Source organism: Cryptotermes secundus, unplaced genomic scaffold (genome assembly GCF_002891405.2).
Source record: "Cryptotermes secundus unplaced genomic scaffold, Csec_1.0 scaffold1241, whole genome shotgun sequence".
Taxonomy (NCBI): domain Eukaryota; kingdom Metazoa; phylum Arthropoda; class Insecta; order Blattodea; family Kalotermitidae; genus Cryptotermes; species Cryptotermes secundus.
In genome coordinates, this window is record NW_019732000.1 from 1108 (window position 1) to 27382 (window position 26275).

At 38.5% G+C, this 26275-nt stretch overlaps 1 protein-coding gene across 1 annotated transcript in view; it reads left to right on the forward strand.

Annotated features, from left to right (window-relative positions):
* The first annotated feature begins 3621 nt into the window (after nucleotides 1–3621).
* Nucleotides 3622–26275, forward strand: part of LOC111867522 (serine/threonine-protein phosphatase 2A 56 kDa regulatory subunit epsilon isoform) — a 219883-nt gene continuing 197229 nt past the window's right edge. The window contains exon 1 of the mRNA XM_023857485.2: nucleotides 3622–4590. Within this exon, the coding sequence (XP_023713253.1) occupies nucleotides 4452–4590 (139 nt within the window). The 5' untranslated portion in view covers nucleotides 3622–4451. The remainder of the gene's footprint in view (nucleotides 4591–26275) is intronic.

Sequence of the window (26275 nt, forward strand, 5' to 3'; positions counted from 1 at the left end):
CAGCGGCCACTTCTTGTTTTATCGCTGTTCAGGTATTGTCTGTAATATACAAATATTCGTATTGCTATCTTATGTTACATTATGTTATTCTTATATGTTTATACTGTTATTTGTACTTACTCTGTGTAGGCTCTCTCTGTGTGTGTCGCTGCTTATCTTTAATACGTGTGCTGTCTGGTGTATTGTGTGCTGTGTTTTATGTTGGTGAGTGTTGGAGGAGGAATGGGTAGTGGGGAGAGGGAGGTACCGTTAGTCTGTATGGATTTCGTGTATCGTTTGAAATATGGGATTGTATGTTTCTATGTGTTTGTCATTCATGTGTAGGCCCTTCTTACTTATTTTATATACATGGTATTTCTCTAATGTATTCAAATGTCTACCCTTCTTTCCTGTTGTTATAACTTCCATTACGTCTGTTATTGCTCCGTATGGATGTCCTGTATTGAGTATGTGATTTGAGTACCCGGAATTGCTATTATTATTTCTACTATAATGTACATGTTCTCTATATCTAGTGTTAAATTTCGGCCCGTTTGCCCAATGTATTTCAATGGGCAATCTACACATTTCATTTGGTATATGCCACTTTTGTAAAGATACCCACATTACACAGTCAGTGCTCATGCCTATATGACATGTAAACTTACTTGGTATACTGCAAAAGCTGCACTTTGTAACTACTGTAAAATAAACTATGCCACCTCTAGTAAATGTGTAGTGATACAATTACAATTTGTTTACTACTTAAGTAACTTGTAATAGTGCCTTATTTACCTTGGCTGACAATAACTATTCTAATGTTTATTTTACCTCCTTTCACTGCATGTTTTAGGCCAGAACCTGAGTAGCCCTTTAACAACAAGTTCGGTTAGCATGGATTCCTTTTCAAGGAACTGATCCACACAGTATGCCAGCTGTGCATGGAACAATGACAAACATTTAACTTTGTGAAGTAGCAGCAGAACCTTTAGGAGGAATTGCTTGTGTTCTGCCTTCAGCCGTAGAGCAAAGCCGTTGATAATGCTGAAACCAGAAAATTTCATTTCTTTTATCTGCAGTATTATTATTAAATGTGCATTGGGCAAACAGAACATTGCAATCTGTAGACTAAGAATGTGTTTTTCCATGTGTGTAATTGCCTCATTCAAGACAAACGATTACCTAACAACATTAAGATTCTGGTCTTATGGGCTGTGATACTGTGTATTCCTGCAGGCAGTTACCAACATTTGAGGGGAATACACCGCCTCCATGTTTAGGCTTGAAGTATACTCGTATAGCAAGAGGAGTCAAATGGGTTATACAGACAGGTTGCATGGAATATGGTCACTCAGATCCATGCAAGGGGGTGGGATATGGAGTTTAGTCTGGGTCAATAGGAACACTGGGCAGGAAATCGGCCTTTTCAGGAGCCACAGAAGTTCATCACAGCTGGAAGGAAATGACAAGTGAAAAATTGCTGTCCTCCACGGGCCTGGGTGGGGAGTCTCATCATCTCAGGGGAGAACCCTCTTCTCCTATCCTTCAGGAACTGGATATGAGGCTTCTGTAACCTGTGCAGGCAGAACCTATCCTCCTTCATGCTGTTACTGTACAGATCAATCTCCATTGCTTTCCCTTTGAGCTGGCCCCGGTGGTTGGTGGGGCAGGATGCTGATACTGAAGAGCAGGACTCATTGACTCAGGTAAATGCTGTCTTCTGCTACACCTGACTTCTCCAGTCAGATGTGATGGTGTCCATTAACCAGGTCTAGAGGGTCTACCCAATGTACACTTCCCCACGCTTCCTAGCATTCAGTTGCGTCTGCCTACAAGATTACGTTAAATGTCACAACCAGAAAACAACAAAACCACAATCAGAATCACCACCATCAAACCAAAAAACTTATATGGCTGATAATGCAGAAGACCCCATACAAAATGGATAACCTTAGACAGTGTATGAGTCAAGTATGGAGATGGACAGATAATAAGATAATAAATAAAATATTTTAATAAAACATGCTAGTGTTTAGCTCTATGTAAATCTAGAACTAAGCCAGTCTAGTTTAATGGAGCATTAATAAAGTAATTCAGGTCAACAGTATGGCTTTTCTAAATCTATTAGTTGAACTGACAAACAAGGGTTACAGTTACATTAAGTCATATGACAAAGCGTGGTAGTTCGTCCCCTTGCCTTCCAAACATCACTTTCTTCGGATTGACACTGCTGTCAAATAAAATCTGTGCTTCGTTTTCTTCATAATGAAGCATATGTGTCTGATATTAAAGAAAGTAAAATGTTATGTGAATGGCCCTAGGGATGATGATGATAATAATAATAATAATAATATTAATAACGATAAGACTAATAATAATTTTATTTACCATCCATCACACTTACAAATTGCATCTCTGAAAGAAATCACATACATATACAACTTTTCCAGCATAATTGGCCTCCTGCCCAATCGATTGAACGTAATCATATATCACATAACATAATATTCAATTACAATTAAAATAACACTCTTGGAATAATTAAAATATATTAGGTACAATCAAATTTATGACTACCTTCCATTATAAAACACAAGGTCATCTTACTATAACTTAACTACCACCGTCATATTCTTCAACTTAAACCTATTATATCAAAATAATCCACAAAAGATAAAATTCAATTTAGATAACGATTAAATAATTTGGAGTGCAATCTCTTTTAAGACTTCCATTCCCTTTATAGGCTGAATCATATTAAAAACTTCATCTAATTAATAGTCATTTTATTTACACTTAAATCTATTTATCAAGGAGAATCTTATTTGTTTAACTGTCCTTCTGAGATGAACTCNCAACGCTGCTACATATATATAGCTAAACATGCAAATTATGTAAAATCAGACAATGAGTGTATTTTTCCATTATCCTGTTAGCATATAATTAATTACAATGGGAAATTCTACTAACCCAAGGAAGATGTTACTTATTTGTTTGCGTATGAAAGCACGTGGCCTCGGGAATTTCTCATAGATGTGATGCAGAACAGTCTTTAACATGGAATACTGCTTATGATAGGTGAATAAACACGAGTACGTGGGAAGAGTTCACGTAAAGATTTGAAGCCTAAATTAATCTCTCTCTCTTTCTGTTGCTTTTTTGTTTGTGTGTGTGTGAAATTTTGTTTCTGGTAATATTTTACTTGTGTCGTTATTGTGACCAAAATGAAGAAAGCGGGAAGGTATAATACGGAGTTTCTGAATACATATTTTCAATTTTGTTGTCCCTCAATTGTAGACATTTTTGGTAGGTATATTTAGTAACAGTAATTCATCGGGAAAAAGTAGAACGATAAACTCAACTTACTCCATGTATTACTTTCGGGTATGATCCGATTTTACTATATCTTTGGATGTCATACTATACTTTCGATTTATTTCAAGTTAGGTTTTAATGATTGGAAATGTGATCATTCGTTTTCGTCGATAATATATTTTAAAACATATATAACAAAAATCGTACTGAAAGTAATCTATATAACCAGTGCAGAATCATATATACATGTATTGTAGTTTACAATATGACTCATTCGCATTGTATTGGTATGCCATCTTCAGGTAGTACTGATAAGGAACGTTTAGTTTGTTTCTTCTCGTACATTGCGAGATATCTAGATTACTATTTTCAGCACAAGGTACCAGTGACGGGTTAATTTCCAATATTAATGAACTTATGAAAAAAGTGATATTTTATACATTTTTGGTGTAATTGAAAGTTTGTTTTAATGCAGTTATTTAGAATTTAGGTATGTGCCATTTGTATTCTGTGTTTAGGCAAAATATTTGTTTGTTACGAAAATGAAGGAGGTGGTAGAAAATCAGCAGATGATGGCGGTGGAGAGCTGTTTGTGCATCTCTCATTTCCTGATCTTGGGAGTCATCTGAGCTCTGGATGATTGAAAACGGGCGTGAAGTTCCGCAGCAAATAGAAGTGGGATGGTCTGCCATGCTTTGCTTGTAGGAAATATTAATTTGCAGCAATTTGCTTGCGGATTCGAATTCGTGTTGTGTTCAGTAATCTTGAAACCGGCAGGCGATAAGCCTGGGCACAGTATTGAGTTGAGTTGAGTTGGGCGTGCAACATAGGAGCTGTCAAGTTCAATCGGTATGGATTTTAATCGACAGTTTACACAGTTTTGGGATAAATGTTATAAAGCAACACAGTGAATTCTACATAATTATTTTGTGAACAGTATAAGCAGAATTTACAGTGTTTTGTTGTGGTTTGGAAAACAGTGGTGTCTTTATTTTAAGGCGTGCTTTAACTTTAGGGGGTATTCTAAATTTCGGCTTTTTGTGCAATAATCGGTGATGTGTGAGTTAATGCCTAGTGTGGAATCTGAAGGCAACTTCCAGTAACCAAGTTCATGAAAGGTGCAAGATTGTTACAGTAACGTACACATCAGAGACAACATGTCTTCGGCTGCCTTTGTGGATAGAATAGATCCGTTTGCGAAGCGCTCTCTGAAGAAGAAAACCAAGAAGTCGCAGGGTTCATCAAGATACAGGAATTCCGCCGATTTGGAATTGCAGCCGCTCCCACTTCTTAAAGGTATGTCATCTCTAAAGTTGGATACTATGGCATATTGACATTTACTGACATAAGAATAATTTCTTTTATTGTCTATGATAGGGTGAAGGTAGAGAGATCTACAATTTTATGGAAGGTTCATTGTTCCAACCAGGTCAAGGATATGTTACAAAAGTTGCTTATAAGCAGACAGTATTTTTATGAGATATGGATTATCTAGTTTGGGAAAGGGAACATTTTTTGTTTATAATTTGTTTTTTACTCTTTGATGATGTTTCAAAGCACTGTTATAGATGAATTTGTCTTCTCTTATGCCACCTCTTTTTCCTAGCCTTCCCAGAGAATGTGTAAGAATTTGTTCAGAGAGATAGGAATTTTGACCCTCTATGCCTTACGGATGTAAGACGATTTTTCAGGCACATTTTATCTTTATATAAAAATGTAGATGTTGTGATCTTCCATTGTACTCAAAACTTCTCTTACTTTAGCATACTTTAGCATCTTCATTCCATCAAATTCTCCACAAATAAGAATATCTAACTAATTCTAAATTGTAATCAACTGTAAACAATTGTAACTATTGTAATTTTAATCTTACTCATATATTAAATTGTTAATATTCAGAATTAACTTGACTTGTCCTATATCATGTACAATGATCTACAGTGACGAAATCAATCAATCAATCATAATCTTATGCAATTTTTTTTTGCAGTAGCAGCAATAATATGTGGTGCTATGAGGTAATAAATATATAAGGGATCAAAGTTGCTGATTTTTTCATACCCCTATAAAACTTCAGTCTGTCACTGACTGGATGTTTATTATGAGTACCCATTACAACTTGTCAGGCATCATAAAATGTATTACAGAATTTTTGTTAGTAATTTAAACATTTATCCTTTTATGGCGTGTGTTCAGGTAATTTCCTATAATATTTTGTTTTATATTGCTTAAATCAATACATCTAAATCTTCTACCATTTTGCAGTAAGGGGCACATGGTAGCACAGCTACAAGCTGGAAGGTCAGAGGTTCAATTCCCGATTAGGTCATTGGATTTTTCAGTGGACCATGGCCCTGGGAGTTGACATAGCCTCTGACAGAAATGAGTACAAGAAATTTCCCCGGGGGTAAAGGGCGGTCAGCGCATAAGGCTGACAACCTCTGTCAACTGACTGTCTAGAAAATTTTGGAGCCTCAACATCTCACAACCTTATGGGCCTCCACAGCCTGTGGAGGCTTCTCTCTTTTTTTGCTGTTACCATTTTGCAATTCTTTTAACAAATTTTGTTTAGAAATAGAACAACATATTATGAACAGCACTTGGCTCATAAATAACGATTTACTCGTATGGCCAGAGACACCGTTCTCTTATGTCTGTGTTGTGCCCGATATACTTGCAGCAAATAAAGCCCAGGCAAGCTGTACATGTTGTTCTAACAGTAATTGCTAACACTAAGACTGAAAGTGTGTAGCTGCAGCTTGTAGTATAGGCCTGTAAATAATACTTGTGGATTAAAAATTTTGGGTTTTCCTTATATTATGTTTCCTCCGCTGCCAGAAGTTTACCCTATAAACCCAGTTCACTAGCAGAGTAATTGTGATCATACTGCCATGAAGTGAAGACTGTGAACTAAAATAATGCAACTTAACCTGTCAGCAGCATACCTTGTCCCCTCCTGCAGGAACAGTAGTTTGTTAATTTAAAACTAGTAACCTTTGTATCCATAAACAGAAGGAGTAAGGTTCCATTCTGTGTTCAGTGCTAGGCATAATGTGACGAGTGGGTCAAGTAAGGCAGTGTGAGTGGAGTCACACCCTTTTCAATGCTTTATCCACCTACCTAAGGTAACAAATTGATCAGGGACTGCATAGTGAACCCACCTGGTGTACTATGTTGAGATTTTCGATGTGTGTTGGTTTTGTTGAGTGTGGCATGAAGGAATTGGAAAGAGTAGAGCTAAATGACATGGAATGGCCTAATTTAATGGGAAATCAGTGTGTTGAGTAGCAGCCACATCTATGCATCAACCGAAACTTGTATTTTATTGCTTATTAGCTTATTTAAGGATTCTAGGCTTGAGATCAATCATCAAACAAATTTGTACTAAAACAACTTGTTTTTTATTTCTAAGCACGTGACATATAGACTTGAAAGGATTCTGACGATGGTGTATGCTGTACAGAACCGTAAGGCTTATTTTGGACTTCATCCATCATCTGGTACATATAAGACAAAAAACCACAATGTTTCGGAGACTGGATCTGTCTCCATCCTCAGGTGGATGGGGCAGGATAGACCTACTCAGTTGGGCCCGTTAGAAAGAGCTAGTGTCAATCTCTGGTCCGAAATCTTGTGGTTTTTTGTCTTATATATACCAGACGATGGATGAAGTCCAAAATAAGCCTTATAGTTCTGTACATGTGACATATGTCAACTATTAACAGCCATTATTAAGTGGAATGCACAAAACAGAATCCCATACTGCAAGTGCAAAGATTTAAAGTAATATATAAAAAGTGGAAAAGTATAAAAGAAAACAGTAAATTATGTTAACTATGAATTTTTATGTGGTAACATGTAGTAAGTTTATAGTGCACATCACACTGTGTACATTTAATGTTACACTTCGTTGAACATTTGTAAAAGTTTGTCTTGTTATATAATTTTGGCCCTTCACTCTCTTATGTTACACTTTTCCTCTTTTGTGTATAATCTCCCAATCAGGCCAAATTAAAGTTTTGTGCTGTATATTAATTTAGTCTTTTGGTGGGTGCCTGGGGGTGTTAGGTATGATATAATGTGTGCCTTGAAGTAAGGGCTGATGTGGTAGTGAAGTGTATGATTTGCCTTTGAAGAAATATTTGAGGTCATAGAATATATGTGTTTTTGAGAAGCTTCAGTGCAAGAAGAATTAATGCTCTCTGTTTTAAGAGTTTAGAGTAGTAGACAATCTTACATGTGGACTCAAATAATTTTTTTCTGCCTGACAGGAATGATGGCTAAAATATGATGAAGAGTTACTCAGTCCTCTCTAAAGTAATGTAATCAGCCTTATCTGTGATTTCAAAGTAATGAATTTTCTCAGCTGCAGGAAAAGACTTCTGGGATTATGTTGCTTTAGAAGCAGAAATGAGCCTTTACTAAGTCATGTCTTATTTGATCTCTCTGTTTATTTAAGGGAAATGATATTCATTATGATAGTTATATAAATAAAGTCATTTGTTGCAAAGATGGGACACATTCTCAGGTTGGAGATGTAGCAGGCGGATTCTATGTATGGAAGATATTAAAATTTGCAGATGTGCAGCAAGGTGTGGTCCTCCAGTGTGGTGATGGGCTCTTGTAGTTGGTGGTACTAACTTGTGAGATTACAAAGGAACTGAACATCTGCCTTCTACCAGCCACCATTTTTATACAAGGTTTGGATAGAAAGTAGTGGGAACACTGCTGTAACATGAAAGATGTGCGTCAGGTGGCACTAGTGCCATCTGTAGCTGATAGCAGAAGTTCAGTTGAAGTAGTGCAATGAGTGGCTCTGGTTGTGTTTCATTGAGTTGCATTGTGGATCGTCTTGAAGTGCAGGACCCCAGTTCAAGAAATGCTTCTGGATAAAAATTGAAGTTGCACGAGGTCGTAGTGCACAAAAATGTTATCAGGGACTGCAAGAAGCATGTGGTGATGCTACTTTGCCATATCGCACAGTGGCACGATGGGTGAAATTGTTCCGTGAAGGAAGGGATGCCATTCAGTACAGCCGTCGTTCAGGATGACCCCATGTTGACAACCACACAATTCAGCTTCTTGCTTCTTTGCTGGATGTCAATTGTCAGTGAGCTGGCTGGGAGTTACTGCTGAGGTAGGCATATGTCACAAAACTGTGCTCCACATTTTGCATGATATTCTTGGATACCCCAAAATTGCAGTGCATTGGGTACCCCATACAATGTCCGAGGTGCAACAGTGATGTCATGCAATTGCACAGGACTTGTTGGACCAGAACCAGAAGGAAGGTGACGACTTACTTGGAGGGATCATCACTCTGGACGAAACTTGGGCTCGCTCGTACGAACTGCACTTGAAGTGACAATCAAATAAATTTAAGCATCCTGACTCTCCTCGTCCAAAGAAAATGCTCCCTACACAGAGTAATGTGAGGCCAATGTTCATTGTGGCATATGACATTGATGGAGTGATACTGCACCACACTGTACCTCAACGACAGACAGTAAACGTTACATACTACTGCAATTTCCTGCATAATCATCTTTGTCCAGCACTCAGGAGAAAGTGACGACACTTTTTGGCAACGAACCCCATCATCCTTCATGACAACACAAGGGCCATACTGTTGATGCTTTCAAGGATCTCCTTCGCTGCTGGCGATGGGAGATACTGCATCTGCCATACTCACCCGATATGAGTCCGTGTGATTATGATCTCTGTCAAAATGAAAGAACCATTGCAACGGACACATTACAACACAAGAGAGGAGATTATTCGTGCTATAGGGCCATCACTGCCGGACATCAACAGAAGTGGGCGCGCTGATGTTGTATGACAGCTTTCACAAATTTGGCAGAAGGTGGTACACATGGGGGGCAATTATATTGAAGGAATGTAAGTGTGTTTACCTCAGGTAATAAAGTCATTTCAGAACTATAGAGGCTTTGCCACTACTTTTTATCTAGCCAGTGTATGTTCTTTGTACAGTGTTCTTAAAATGAATGCATATAGGTCTGGTTACGTCTGCATGCCTGTTTCAACTCGAGAACTGCAGGATGGATTTCAATTAAATTTATGATTGGTATCATGCTATCAGAGGCTACATTAAATTTATACTTTTCAGTATCATTGAACCTTACCATGGAGGCACAGACTTTTAAGGGGAGTGCCACTTCATATAAGGTCTTGCAATTGAAAGGTGTGCAACTATTTTTTGAGGAAGTTTCTTTGTGAATTTGAAAACTAAGTGGCAGCTGTATGAAATCTAATTAATTTTGCTCTTTGATAGCAGTAACTAATGATCCACTAGCATTAAACATTTGAAATTTGGTATGGACATAGATAACACACCTACCTACACATTCTGTGTTAAATATCGTTTCTAAGTCAACAATTAAAATATGGTGAAAATGTGAATCTTTAATTGTATGTGTAATAAATTTAGTGGGGAGCAGTATAAACTTTGTGCATGGAATCTATTTATAAAGAGGTTGGTAGGAGCATTCAGAATGCACATGGACACTTCATGATTTCTGGTATTGATTATGCTTCCCATTCCTTTTTAAGAATATCAAAGAAGATTGGACAGAGGACTGTGTACCACTTGATGAACTATGTCTTGTGTGTTGTGTGTGTGTGTGTGTGCGCGCACGCGCGTGCGCGAGCGCATGCATGCATGTCCAAATGAGTGAGTGAGTGCACACATGCCAGAGTGTGTGTAGTGATTTTGATTTTCTTGGCTTCAGCCTTGTGACTGATTTAATGCATATCATTCCAAGAAACTGGCTTAAAGTCTGTCACAGTGCATTAGAATTAGGCAGGTTTTGTAGTACAACCTAAGCAGTGGGAAAAGAGCATGAGATTTCTAATGTGGAACATCAGGTGTCTATGTAGGACAGGTTCATTGAAATGGTTGCAAGATAATTAGCAAGGTTTAAATTTCATCTGATGGAAGACATGGAAGTGAACCTTTCATTTGTGAGTGATGTTGCATTTTTCCATTGAAATGCGATTGTTAATCATCAGAAGCTGTCATTTTAGAACATGAGTGAAAATTGATATTTAAGGCTTTGTGAAAAGAGGATGTCATAAGAGGTCAATGGTGTGAGATTAATTTGAATTTTTGTGTCAAGTGGGTGATGCAGTTGGACATGTAGGCAACAGTTTTTATGAAGAATGTGTTTATATGTTAAGTTATAATCAATGCCACTCATACTTCACATTTGAAAGAGTTCATTTTGAATGTTGGTTTGGAGTCCTGCTCTTCCGAACATGGGTGTTCATGGCTTTCCTTATCCCTGCAGGAAAATATTGGGATAGAACTTCAAAATAGGCAACAACTGCTACCTTTCACATCTTTCCAAATTCATTATTCATATTGTCGATCCTGTTTGTAGAATATGGACTGTTGATCCAGAGTATTCTTAACAGATACCTGAAGGATCTTAAGTTTGAATGTGTCCAGTGTATCACACAACATTTTTGTTAGTTTCCAGTGCAAAAGTTGATACAAAAGATGTGTTCAAAGTGCTTGTAGTTAAAGAGTTTACTTAACATTAGTACAGTATACTTTTGATTATCCATATGTGGAGCATCTGGTTTGCATGTTGTTTTACTTGTGGATTCTTTGCACACCTTTTTATGTGTACTCACAATTTTACTGGGTGCCTGTTAAGGTCACTTAGATCAACTGTTCATCTCTGTCAGTGTACATGAAACAATTTGTGAATCACTGAAAGAATTATATTAAATTTACTATTGGAGAATTTTACAAACAGTCCTTAAACCATTTCAGTTTTCATATGAATAATGCCACTTTACTCAGAGACCTACATGCGTTTATGCATATATCTCCTTTGTAACTTGCTAAGTAATTTATTTACTTACTTACCTACTCATGGAGCTGTGCCCTTCTGGAGGAGCCGCCAATTCTATAGCTTCTCAAGAATTTCCCAGCATTTCATGGAACCCGAAGGTTCATTACCATGTTCACAAGAGCCGTCCACTGGTCCCTATCCTGAACCAGATCTATCCAATCCATACCATCCCATCCTATCTCTCTAAGATCAATTCTAATATTGTCGACCCACCTATGCCTTGGTCTCTTTCCTTCTGGCTTTCCCACCAATATTCTATATGCATTCCTCATCTCCCCCATTCGTGCTACATGATCTGCCCACCTCATCCTCCTTGATTTGATCATTCTAATTATACTTGGAGAAGAGTACAAGTTATGAAGCTCCTCATTATGCAGTTTTCTCCAACCTCCTGTCACTTCATCTCTCTTCGGTCCAAATATTCTCCTCAACACCCTCAGTGTATGTTCCTCCCTTAATGTTAGAGACCAAGTTTCACACCCATACAGAACCACAGGCAAAATTATAGTTTTGTATATTCTAATTTTTATATTTTTGGACAGCAGATGAGAAAACAAAAGGATCTGCACTGAATGGTAGCAAGCATTACCCGAGTTCAATCTCCTCTTAATTTCCTCCTGAATCAGGTTTTGATTTGTTATATCATTGTTCCCAAATATCTGAACTGCGCTCCATTTTCAAAACATCTGTTACCTACCTATATGTCATGATATTGCCCTGCATTTTGTGACAAAAACCTAGTTTTGTCTGTGTTTACTCTAGACCAGCCTCCTTACTAGCGTCAATTAAAGGTTGTGTGTTTCTCTTTATTGTATCTATATTATCACCCAGTAGATTCACATCATCAGTATGGACCAACAGCTGATGTGTCCTATTCAATTTCAGTCGCACCTGGTTTTCCTGGATATCTCCTTTTTAGATCATTCTGGCTAGGGAAATTATCTGACAAATATTTATGTATATGGATTTTACAATACGTTTCGTTTAAACACATTTTAATCAACCTAACTAGTTTCATGGGTATCCCAATCTCTATTAGAATATTGTACAATACTTCCCTCCTAACTGAATCATAGGCTTTNTCAATTTTGCAATAGCACTTTCAACCTCAAAAGGGCTAGGATCAGGTAATAACGGCTCAGCTGTATGGATTTCTGTCTGCCTAACATCACTGACCCTATGTACATTCAATAACTGAGAGAAGTATTCCTCCACCTATTCAAAATGTTGTGGGAATCTGCAAGCAGATCACCATTCTCATCCTTCACTAAGTTGCTGCTAGGCTGGTAACCCCTCTTAAAGTCATTTATTCCTCCATACAGGTCTGTAATGTTCTTGTTCTTACTGTTTCTGTGCAAGCTCATCAATTTTGTCTTTCAGATATTCCCTCTTTTTGTTCCTGAAATGCCTGCTGGTTTCACGTCTTATATTGTTAAGATTATCCCCATTTAACTCGCTTGGATCCTGTAACCATTGCAATTTGGCCTGCTTTCTTTGATCTAACAATTTTGAGCATCCTTCATTGAACCATGGCTTATGCTTTTTCGTTTCATAATAACCTAGACTCTTGTTGGCAGACATTTTTATATTCTCTCTAACAGCTTACCAAGCTTTATTAACATCCACTTCAATTTTCAAGTTTTCCAAATCCGTGAACCTATTGGAGATTTCAACACAGTACTGCTCTATACCCTCTATCTCGTTTAATTTCTTGAGATTGAACCTCTCCATATGAACTCTGTCTGTTGTTTGTTTGCTCACTGCCAGTCTTTCCCTAACCTTTGCCACCACCAGGTAGTAGTCAGTATCACAGTGTGCTGCCCAGAATTATCAGACATCAAGTATACTTGAGTGCTGTCTCCCATCTATCAAAATATTGTCTATTTGATTTTGTATCTTCCCATCAGGAGATGTCCAAGTAAATTTATGGATGTTACGATGTGGGAACATGTACTTTTGACAGTAAGATTTTTTGATGTGGCAAAGTTTACAACTCTAACTCCATTATCATTACTAATTTCATGCAAACTCTCATTCCCATTTGTTGGTTTGAAAATGTTTTCCCTCCCTACTTTGGCATTGAAATCTCCTAACAAAATTTTCATAGGGTACTTCAGGAATTTATCAAATACATGTTCTAGTTCTTCATAGAATCTGTCCTTTATAAGTATCAACTGAAAGAAAAATATTTTGAACAGATGTTGTAAGGAAAAATAAAACATTCATTTTATATTTGTTATGCTCTTTCAGAAATTATTACAGTTTCTGAGATGATCAATTAAGATAGATGCTGTGTTTTCATTTCCAAATTGTTATATTCAGTGATCACCATATATATAATCAGTGTGTCTGGGTTATTTGTATTTGTTGAAAGATTACAGTCAAATATAATTGAATTTTAGTTCTTATAGAGTGGCTGCAGTACTAAAAAGAAGGGTGAGAAATTCCTTCCATATAATGATATCTAATAACACAAAAGTATTAAAAACTGTAAAGGTGAAGTCCTTTACTTAAGTACCACATCATGAAGATGTATGGGGGACCACTAATCTTTACATTTATACTAGATGGAGGTGAAACAGTAAGAGTTTAAAATATCAAAGAGATATGTGGTTTTGCAAGACAGTATGTGTTAATATTTTGGAGAAAATGCTGAAGTTTCAGTGAAAGAAAATCTTAAAGCATTTGGAGTTAAGTAAACTAACTCAGTGGAGGCAACACAAAGCCAGCAGTCGCTCCTGTACTCAAGAATTTTCCGGAACCTAAAAGTTTATTATTTTGTTAATGAGAGCCCGCCTATGGTCTTTGTTCTGAGCCACATTAATCCAGTTCAAACTGCTCCCCATCCTATTTTTCTAAGATCCAGTTTAGTATTATCCCATATGTGTGTAGGTTTCCCAAGTGGTCTCTTTCCTTCTGGATTTCCCACCAAAACCCTGTATACATTTCTCTTTTCTTACAGTGGAATAAACCATCGCTTGAGGAAGAGTGAGTCATTCAGATGAAGCAAGAGCAAGTTTAATTGCAATCAGTGCAGAATCTGAACTATGAGATTAACAACAATTAACAATAATCTGAGATGTGGAAAACTTCTCATCAGGAAAGAATATTCAAAGGAAAAATTAATCACCTTGAAATTAATTATGAAAAACAAAAATGTTAAGAGGTTTAGAGGCACAAGTTAGTTTATGATGGGATACCCTTGTAAAAGGAACAGGTAAGAGATGAGAATGGTAATTACTTGTGATGCCTCGTGAAAACTTTAAATGCATTCTTTCCTTTAAGCAGTTCCATCATCCAGGTACCAGTGGAACTTAAATAATAGGTAAACATCTGAGTGATTTTACTTTGGGAAAAGTTTTTGCATATACAGTTTGTAATTTTCCTGGTGGTTAAGCAGCTTGTCGTGAAGCTGACCACTCACCTCCAACTATTACAGAGGTTAAGAAAACGTGGATCTATACATCCACACTCCCATACGTCCACATGGCATGGGGCTTAGTTAAGCACAGGAACAGATTTATACTTCCTAAATGTGATACATGGCTGGGACATGAAACTGACTACTGATCTTGCCCATTCCATCTCACCAGAGCAGTTGATATCACTTCAGATTTTAGTGAAATTTTTTAAGCCTGCAGAGTCTGAAGAGTAACTGATAAGTGAAGTTTTACCATCTTGTGTCAGTTAATATTACATTTTGGAGTGGCAAGTTTTCCTTAATTCTTCCTATGCTCTGATTCACTAAAATGCTTATAACTGTGGTCCTAATTAAGACAAGGAGCTAATTGTGGTACTTATTGATAGTGCTCATGTGGTACTCTCATTTGATATGCTGCTTTTAATATTTCAGGACACATTTACATGTGACCATAGGCTGCGCGATGGGTCAAGTGGTTAGTCGGTGGCTTTCCACTGCGGTGGCCCAGGTTCGATCCCTGGTGTGGTCAAGTGGGATTTGTGGTGGACAAAGTGGCGCTGGGGCAGGTTTTCTCTGAGTACTTCGGTTTCCACTGCCAATCTTGATTCCACCAATTGCTCCACAATCACCCTCACCTATCATCTGGGGCTCGTACAATAGGCCAGAAGTGGTTGCAGGACAAGGGACTTACTCGTAGTCCCACCCCACTAGCAATAAAAATACATGTGACCTTGACATTTTAATTTTAATTAAAAATGTTCAGATCCATGCAAGTTTTTTTGTCAGTGATGGGTTATGAGACAGCAGACAGAGTAAATATAAAATAGCTGAAGATGTGGGAATTTCTTGTTGCTCATGTGAGGCTATCATAACCAAGGGTTTGGGAATGAGGCATGTCTCAGGCAAGTTCATTCCTTGACTGCTGATATAGGAGCAGAAAGATAACTGCTTCTCTGTGGCTTCTGATGAGTTTTCATGTGCAGAAAATGATGAAAAGTCCAACAATGTCATAACAGGTTGTGATTCATGGATCTTTGGTTATGACCACAAAACTAAGCAATGGTCAGAACAATGAAAGTACCTTTTCTTATCATGACTGAAGGAATCACAAAAAGTGTACAGCAAACTTAAAGTGGTGCTTATTGTTTTCATTTACAAGGGTATTGTGCACCATAACAGATCTACAAGGTCACACTATTAACTGACGTGTTTACATGTGCTGAGGTATCTCCATGGTGTGGTTCGATGTATAACAGTCACAAAAATCAGAATTCAGTGGGTGGAAAATTTATCATGACTGACTGAAATTAAATAGGACACATCAGATGTGGGTCTGTGTTGATGGTGTGAATCTACTGGGTGATAATATGGATACCATAGAGAAAAACGCATAGACTGTAATTGACACTAGTAAGGAGATTGGTCTAGAAGTAAACAGAGAAAACTAACTATATGTTGATATCTTGCCGCCAAAATGCAGGGCAAAATCATGACATAAAGATAGATAACAAATGTTTTGAAAACGTGACAAAGTTCAGATATTTGGGAATGACAGTAACAAATCAAAACCTGATTTAGGAGGAAATTAAGGGGAGATTGAACTCGGGTAATGCTTGCTGTCACTCAGTCCAGAACCTTTTGTCCTCTCATCTGGTGTCTAAAGACATAAAAATTAGAATATACAAAAATATAACTTTGCCTCTGGTTCTGTATGGGTGTGAAACTTGGTCTCTGACATTAAGGGAGGAACATAGACGGGGGGTGTTGAGAACAGGGTGTCGAGAAGAATATTTGAACCGAAGAGAGATGAAATGACAGGTGGTGGGCGAAAACTGCATAATGGGGACCTTTGTAACTTGTACTCTTCTCCAAGTATAAATAGAATGATCAAGTCAAGGAGGATGAGATGTGTATGGCATGTAGCACGAATGGGGGAGAAGAGGAATGCATGTAGGATATTAGTGGGAGAGCCAGAAGGGAAGAGACCACTGGGAAGACCAAGATGTAGGTGGGTGGACAATATTAAAATGGATCTTAGAGAGATAGAATGGGGTTGTATGGATTGGATTGATCTGGCTCAGGATAAGGACCAGTGGAAGGCTCTTGTGAACATGGTAATGAACCTTCGGGGTCCATAAAATGCTGGGAAGTTCATGAGTAGCTGCACAGTTGGCTACTTCTCAAGAAGGGCTCAGCTCCATGAGTGAGTGAATGAGTGCAAATGCTCACATATCCTAATTTGTGTGGTAATATACTAAACGCAGTATTCTACAAATGAGACACTCTCCTCACCCAATTTTGCCCTCAGTGACATTTTCTGTTCCTTAAAGATTGAAGAGTTTTGAAAAGCACAAGATTTGTTGATGCGGGTACAATTCAGTGCAGTGCAATGAAGTCACTGTTAACAAATCCAGAAGTGTGAGATGTGGTTCTAGCATTAACACTAGCAGGACTGGGGAACAAGGTATGTACGTACCAAATGGGCCTATTATACGGGGATTAACTTCCTGCTACAATGTCCATTGACATTAAATGAATAACCAGTATGGTATCCAAATTTGCAATGACTCATTTGGAAAGTATATCCATTCAGTTTGGAGTTCACCTTTCCTGATGGGGAACATGGCGATAGCATAGTTAGTTGAGGCATTATTCTACAAGCCAGAAGGTCATGAGTTAGATTTCTGATGAGGCCATTGGATTTTTCAATTGACCCAATCCTTCCAGCTGCATTATGTTCCTGGAATGACTCAACTTCTAAGAGAAATGAGCACCAGGAATCTTCCTGGGGGTATAGGGCGCTAAGCATGTAAGTTTGACAACCTTGCCACCATCTGAGAGCTGATTGTGTAGAAGGTGTGGGAGCCTTGACATCTCACAACCTAGTGGGCTTCCATGGCCTGTTACAGGGATAGCTTCTTCTTCCTTTTTTATATATATACCTTTCCTGATGAGGATTCAGGCCAAGTATTTTCTCACTTTTGTAAGGTAGTTTTTCAAATTCAAATTTATTTTGCATTCTGTAAATCTATAGTAGGAAAGCCTGTTGGATGCAAGACAAGTCATATCTTAAAAATAAATGTGGACTTAATTAGCAATTCAAAGTCTTGTTTTATAGATAATGAAAGATAAAGAATACAAAACAGTGACATTAGTGACCAACCAATGAATCAGTTGAAAAATTACACTGAATAATATTGACATGGTTCATCCTAGTCCCTCACACTAGCAGTAGTATAAAAGATTGTTAATGTCATCCAGTGTGAGTGATAAATGTTGTGTTTTTTAATCTTTCATTCTTTACATGTTTTGGTCGTAACGACCATCTTCAGAAGGACATTATCAATACATACGGAAATTGTGAGGGCCAGTCAAATGAAAACGGGTCAGAAGCCAAAACATAGTAAAGAACATTTCTTACCTCAAAAGTAATCTCCAGAACTGTTAATACATTTAATCCACTGGGAGATAAGATGGTCAATCCCATCCTTGAAAAATCCTGTGGGCTGTCTGTGGAATCACATCTTTACCCAGTCACCCACATCCTCGTCCGATGCAAACTAATGCCCACGAATGTCTCTGTTCAGGTTTCCAAAATGTGAAAATCACATGGGGAGAGATCTGGACTGTAGGGGGGATGTTGAAGCACTTCCCAACCTAATCTCTGTAGCGTATCCTTACAGAGTTGGCAGTGTGGGGGCGTGCATTATCATGAAGAAGAATAATGCTGTTCGATAGCATTCCAGGGTATTTTGACTTTATGGTATATCTCAGTTTCTGCAAAGTGTCTTCATAGCACTGTGCCCTGATTGTGTCCCCATGCTCAAGAAATTTGACAAGCAGAGGGACCTTGCAGTCGGAGGTCATCATCATCATCATCATCATCATCACTTTACCAGAACTTGTGTATATGACTTTGGATTTCTTCGGTGGGGAGAATTCACGTGTTTCCACTGTTGGCTCTGCCGTTTGCTCTTGGGTTCAAAATGGTGGAACCAAAATTTGTCCCCAGTGGCAGTACAGGACAGAAAAGCATACTCGTCCTCATGGTATCATTGCAAGTGACCCAGTGATGCAGCCATTCTCTGGGTCTTCTGTTCCTCCATGAGTTGATATGGAACCCACTGTGCGCAGATTTTGCGGTACAGCAGGTGTTTTGTCACAGTGGCGTGTATGGAACCATGACTTATTCCCATCAAAAGACTAATTTCTTCCACAGTGATCTCTTGGTTTGCCCGGATATGACCATCCAGTGCAGCAATAACATCAGGAGTGATGATACGATGAGCCTGTCCTGGGCGAGCATCATCTTGTAGTGACACACGTCCCTCTCAGAATCTCCTGTGCCACTCCAGCACACATGAACTTGACATGCTATATTCGCTGTAAACAACAGACATGTGAGGATGAATTTCTCTTCCTTCTACTCCTTCAGCAGTCAAAAAGCGCACTACACTTCCCTGTTCTTCTTTACCCGCCTCCATTACTGATGTTGGATGACCACAGGTAGCGCTAACTTTACTTACAGCACAATAAACAAATGACTAGCGTGCAAGGACATGTTGTCACTGTGCTTTCCCGAGTCCCCACCAGATTTTTGTACCATAAGCAAATTCCAATGTTCCCAACTTCCACGCCATGTGAGTTATGCGTGGTGACCTGTTTTCATTTGACTGCCCCTTATACTATTGCAATGTCATTGCTCATTATCAGTACTTACAGAAACTACTATTACAGTGTCATAGATATAAAATACGTAGGTCCTACTGAAAGTCATGAGCAACAATTTTTTGTGAAGTAACATGCTTTATTATTGACAAACCAAATACACCACCTCAATCTACAGACCTTTCTTTATTTTTCCACATAATCGCCACTTCTTTGTACGCATTTCTCCCAGCGTTCTGGGAGTTTGAAAAGTTTCCTTCTGTAAAATTCCATTCCAGCCATCCGAAGACACTGACGCACTGCTTTCTGAATTCAGCTTGCTTATGGAAGTGTGTGCATTGGTGCAAGCAGTGTTCGAGGATGGGCGAAACATTTTAAAGATGGGAACACCAGCATTGAAGATGAGCCTCGGAGCAGTCGTCCTTGAACAGCCTCAACTGAACACAACAAGGAAAGAGTGGATGAGATCATTGAAGATGACAGGCATGTGACTGTGGACACAATAGCCCGAAAACTTGGAATAGGGCACAGTGCGCTACAGGAGATGATTGAAAGCTTGGCCTATAGGAAAGTTTGTGCTCGTTGGGTCCCGCGGTTATTGACAGAAGACCACAAAGTCACATTGGAAGCAATTGCAAAGATGGGGTGGGAAGTTCTTCCACACTGCTCCTATAGCTCTGATCTGGCACTCTCCGACTACCATCTTTTTGGATTTGTGAAGGATCAGCTGCGTGGACAACATTTTGAGACAAGGGAGGCAATTCAGAAGGCGGTGCATCAGTGTCTTTGGATGGATGGAACGGAGTCCTACAGAAGGGAAATTTTCAAACTCCCTACAAAGAAGTGGCGATTATGTGAAAAAATAAAGAAAGGTCTGTAGATTGAGGTGGTGTATTTGATTTGTCAATAATAAAGCATGTTACTTTACAAAAAATTGTTGCTCATGACTTTCAGTATTACCCTCGTATTATCCTGTAACAATTTCTATGATGTACATGAACTTGTTAAAACGTATATTAATTATTATAATTAGTCTATTTACAAAGTATTGTTAAAAACTTATTATCAAACTCTAGAACCAATTTGGTTCGTGTCCTTTATATTTCTTCTCTTTATAGAAAGATGCCACGTTGTGGTACCATTATTTGAAAAATAGGACTTTTTAATATCGTTGTCCAGTTCAGGTCATGCTGTGTTGTTTTGATTACAAAAAGATTAAGAGAAAGAATATGTTGGGATAGAAGGGGCAAAGTTTTTAATTTCGTGAACAGCTTCCTACAAGAATCTTTGCTCCTTCAACCAAGCATGATTTTGTTTATTTTTTTGCAAGCTGAAAGTTTTTACACTGTCTGGGGAATGCCTGAACAATATTCCATAAGTCTTTAACAGAGTGAAGGTAGGAATGATAAATCATTTTTAAAATATTCTGTGGCACAGATGGTTTAACTGATCCCATGGCATAGCAAGGTGACTCAGTATGTGTTTTCTAAGATAAAGTATAATTAATAAACAATCCAAGGAATTTTGTATTAAAAGTATTGGGAATTTGTTTATCACCATATTTTATACATACATATGATGTGTATATGTTTTTTTCTTAAATTGAATAAAATGAGTTGTATCAAAATTAAGAGAAAGTAAATTATCTTAAAACCACTTATTCAGTTGTTCAAAAGTAATGTTAAGATTATTCTTTAAGTGAGTAGTGTTTGGGCTCATAATTAAAATACTAGTGTCGTCAGACAGGATAGGAGTAGCCGTATGTTTTATAGCCTTGGGTAAGTCATTGACATAAAGGAGAAATAACAGGGTCGAAAATTGATCACTGTGGGACACCATGTTTTATTTTGGCCCATTTAGAAACTGTTTTAGAATTAAGATGATAGTAATTTGAACTATTTGGTATCTATTTTTGTCTATTACTTTTACTACAAAAATTAACTTATTTTATTATGTTGTATATGTTTATCAGTATTTTATTACAAATGTATATGCTATTGGATGACAACTGTAATTCTTAGTTGTGACTGTAACTAGGACAATCTCCACATTTGCATGAGAATGTATTCTCGACAGGATTTATGGAAGGTGAATAAATGAATGAATGTATTCTTGAGATAGGATTCAAATGATGGTTTGTCCTTACAGTTATTGCATAATGTGATAACTTTATCAAAAATATTTCATGAGGAATCAGACCAAGTAGTTTCTCAGTTTTGTAAATAGTTGTTTCTCTCATGGGGTGGTTTAAGTTTCATAAGTTCATAATTAGAATACTGGTATCATCAGACATGATGGAGGTAGCTGTATGTATTATAGCCTTGGGTAAGTCATTGACACAAAGGAGAAAGAACAGGGTCGAAAATTGTTCACTCTGGGACACCATGTTTTATTTTGGCCAATTTAGAAACTGTTATAGAATTAAGATGATAGTAATTTGAACCATTTGGTATTTATTCTTAAGATAGGATTCAAATGATGGTTTGTCCTTACAGTTATTCCAATGTGATAACTTTATCAAAAATATGTCATGAGGATTCAGACCAAGCAGTTTCTCAGTTTTGTAAATAGTTGTTTCTCTCGTGGGGTGGTTTTTCTTTTGTACGTAAGTTACGTTCTCTTAAGTGACGTGGAAAAAGAAAGTTCCAACAACTAAATGCAGATTGCTCATTCTCATTTTAATGGCCGGACATAAGCTTCTCAGTAGTAGCTGTGGCAGTGGTACTAGCAGGCGGTGTTGTAGCCCTCACTAATTGCGCGTGCTTGATTGTTTGAGATTTTAAGTGATTATTTTATTAATTTCTTAATCAATATAAAGGGCATAAGCAGCAGAACATGATTTAGGTCATGTAGCGGTAACGCTTTAGGCATCCTGAGTTTGGATGTTAGCCGGATCATCAGGCACCACAGCAACGAGTCGTCTAAAGACGGGAGTAGAGCAAACTTTCTAATTATGCCCCGGTATTTGGTAGTTAAATAATGCTATCATAATGTTAGGAATGTCCTGGGTTCTAGTCCTACCGTCACAATTACTTTTAAAATAGGAAGTAAAAATCTGCCAGTACGACAGCAGCAGTCCGAAGTCAAGAGTAGAGCCAGCTCCCAGAATGTCAAACATATGGCGGACAGTGTCCGACATAATATGCCATAATGGGTTTTCTGGCCAGTTTTCCCACCTAATCCTCCGTCTCCAAATCGTACACTATCGCCTTTCTGTTTACTACAGGGGATGGACAAAAATATGGAAACGCCTCGTGAAATGCATGCCTGAATTGAAGTGTTAATTTTAGCGACGTTTGTAGGACACGCTGCCGTATCTGCCCAACACCACCACCTGTACAACCTCCGCAATACGTTGCAAGCTTCATTTGTTGTCGAGACAGTGTTCTGTGCAATTTTTTGTGAATCACGTCAGAGCTAACAGAATTCGAACGCGGGCAAATTGTTGGGGCCCATATGGTGGGTGCTTCCGTAACCAAGGTAGCCGAGGTTTTGGTGTTTCGCGAGGCACAGTATCCAAGATTATGACCGCATACGGGAGTACTGAAAAAACCGCATCCGATAAGGGACCTCCATAAGCAGGGTATTTCTGGACGAGCTGCAATTCCAAAGCCACTCATCAGTGATCAAAATGCCACTAAGAGGACAGTGTGGTCATAAAACCTGGACTAGGGAGCAATGGAAGATGGTCATTTGGTTGGATGAGTCCACCTTCACATTGTTTCCGACTTCTGGCCGAGTTTACGTCTGGAGAACGCCATCCCAAGCTTACGATCCAGATTGTTTGCTGCCAAGAGTGAAACATGGCGGGGGTTCGATCATGGTATGGGCAACCATATCGTGGTATTCTGTAGGACCCATCTTTACCCTGCAAGGTCACGTCACTGCCAACGACTCTGTGACCATTTTGGGCGACCAGGTCCATCCCATGGTGCAAACTTTGTTCCCTAATGGTGATGCCATTTACCAAGCCAACAATGCCTGTGTTCACATAGCTCACATCGTCCAGGACTGATTTTCTGAGAACGAAGATGAAGTGTCACGTCTGCCATGACCCCCCACAATCGCCAGATATCAATATTATTGAGCCTTTGTGGTCTGTTTTGGGGAGCAATCTGCGTGCGCGCTATCCACCTCCATCATCGATAACAGAACTTACCATGTTTTTCAGGAAGAATGGTACAAGATTCCCTTGCAAATCATACAGGACCTCTATTTATCCATTCCAAGGAGACTGCAAGCAGTTCTGCAAGCCTACACCATATTAGTCACGGTAATGTGTTTCTTGTTGGGTGTTTCCATATTTTTGTCCATCCCCTGTAGCATCTGGTGTTATGAGCACGAAGATTGAAGTTTCCAGGATGCGGGATTAAATTAGAACGTATGCTATATGAAGATAAATTGTTTAAAAATGGATCAGTTCAGGTATTGGAAACAATAACAAATATAACATGCATTAACGAAGAAGTTAAGAACATTAAATTCTTGAAGTCATAATCCTTTATTATGTCGTTTGCCATGAAAACATGAAGGTCGAAATACACAGAAGTATAATATTGCCCTTAGGTTTGTATAGATGTTCACATTAAGGGAAGAACATGGACCGAAGTTGTTTGAGAACAGGATACTCATGAGAATATGTGTACCTGAGAGGAAGCAACATGGAACGGCGAGCTTCAATTTTTTTTTCGCCGAATAATATTAGATGGCTCAGCTCAAGGAGGTAGAGATAGTCGGGATGTGTGGTCTCATTAAGGAGACGACAAATGCATGCACAGTCTTTTTCGGAATGACCGAAGGAAAGAGGACACTTTGAAAACCAGGCGTAGATGGGACAGTAATATTAAAATTAATCTTGGAGAAAGACGGTGTCACGATAAGGATTGGATTCATCCGACTCAGGATGTGGTCCGGTGGTGGACTGTTATGAATACAGTAATGAACCTTCGGATTCTAGCTGGGAAACTATTAGCTTCTCAGGAAGTACTTAGTTTCATTTGAGTTTGTTAGATGCAAAGCCAGCATAAACACACCTTAACAGATTAGGGTAAGTTTCGAGTTTTAGTTCAGATATTTGGGAACGACAGTAACAAATCAAACTTTTATAAAGTAAAGTAAAAGTAAAGCTATCCCTGTAACAGACCATGAAGGCCCATAGGGTTGTGAGACGTTGAGGGTCCCACATCATCTAGACAATCGGCTCAAAGATGGCGGTAAGGTTGTCAGCTTTACGCACTGGCCGCGCTTTACTCCCCAAGAATATTATTTAATTAATTCTTGGTACTCATTTCTGTTAGAGGCTGAGTGAACCCCAGGGCCAGAAGGATTAGGTCAATTGAAAAAAATCCAATGACCTCGTCGGTATTTGAACCCGCGACCTTCCGACTTGTAGCATAGTGCCTTAACCACTACTAACCAAATTTGTATACAGGAGGAAATTAAGAAGAGTTTGAATTCGGCTAATACTTGTTACCATTCAGTGCAGATCTTTTTGTCTTCTCGTCTTCTGTCTAAAAACGCAACAATTAGAATATACAAAACAATAATTTTGCGAAACTTGGTCTCTCACATTAAGGGACGGTCATAGACTGAGGGTGCTTGAGGACAGGGCGTTGAGGAGAATACTTGGAGATGAGATGAAGTGACAGGAGGTTGGAGAAAACTGCATAATGAGGAACTTCACAACTACTCTTTTCCAAGTATAATTAGAATGATCAAGTCAAGGAGGATGAGATGAGCAGATCATGTAGCACGAATGGGGAGAGGAGGAATGCATATAGGATATTGGTGGGAAAGCCAGAAGGAAAAGACCACTAGGAAGACCAAGACATAGGTGGTTTGATAATATGAAAATTGGTCTTAAATAGGATGGGGTGATATGGGCTCGATTGATCTGGCTCAGGATAAGAACCACTGGAGGCCTCTTGTGATCACGGTAATGAACTTTCGGGTTCCATAAAATGTTGGGAAGTTCTTGAGTAGCTGCCCAACTGGCGGCTTCTGAAAAAAGGGCTCAGATCCATGAAATTAGGAGATGTTACGTGCTGATTTTCATCTGCCGTGTGATACATTTGCTACTGTAGACACCTCTGCAGTGGAATCAATTCCGCCATTCCAGAAGATATAGACCTATCTATAATGAAGTGTTCTTGACTCACTTTTGGCCGTTCCAATGGGTGGTGGGTATTGCCACTACTTAATTTTAGTTTCACGTTATTTACTGAAGCTGCTTTAGACAGTAGGATATGTACAAACTGCGTTACTCGTGTTACTTCTCCCGTTTGTGCAGTTTCTTACGTCATTTATAATGTCGGTGTTTACCGACGATCGATCTTCACTTAAGTGGCCTCAGACTCAAACTGTCTTTCAAAGTTCTAAGATAGCAGCAATTGCTTTAAGTAGGAATCGTAAATTGTTATTTGTATTAAGCACAAAGAAAATAGTATAATTACTCATACTTCAACAATTAATTTTTTCTTCTTCCTCCATAATTGTATTTTTTTTTTTGCTTTTTTGATCACGGATGGTATGTATTTTCGTTNATACTAAAAAAAAATTATGTATAAGGTTTTTTTTCCTTGGCACTACAACCCCAGTGATCCTAGGGCTACCTCCATGAACTCCGTTCACTTCGGTTTTTCTAGATCTTACACATACGGTAGGACTCCTTGGGCGAGTGATCAGCTCGTCGGAAGGCCTCTATCTGTAGACAAACACAGAAAAACGCCCACAAACATCCATGCCCTGAGTGGCATTCGAACCCACGATCCCGGCTTCCGAGCGAGCGAAGACAGTGCATGCCTTAGACCGCTCGGCTACCGTGACCGGCATGTATAAGGTTTATTCAAAGAAAATTATATATACAGTGTTAGGGAGTGTGAATCATCATCTTTTCTTCTATGCGGAATAAACCAACCTGGAATGCGAATTCGATTTGCAGAAAAAAAAACGAAATAATTAGTTTATTATTTATGATGCATATCTAATTCTTTTTTACTAGAAAACTGTCTAG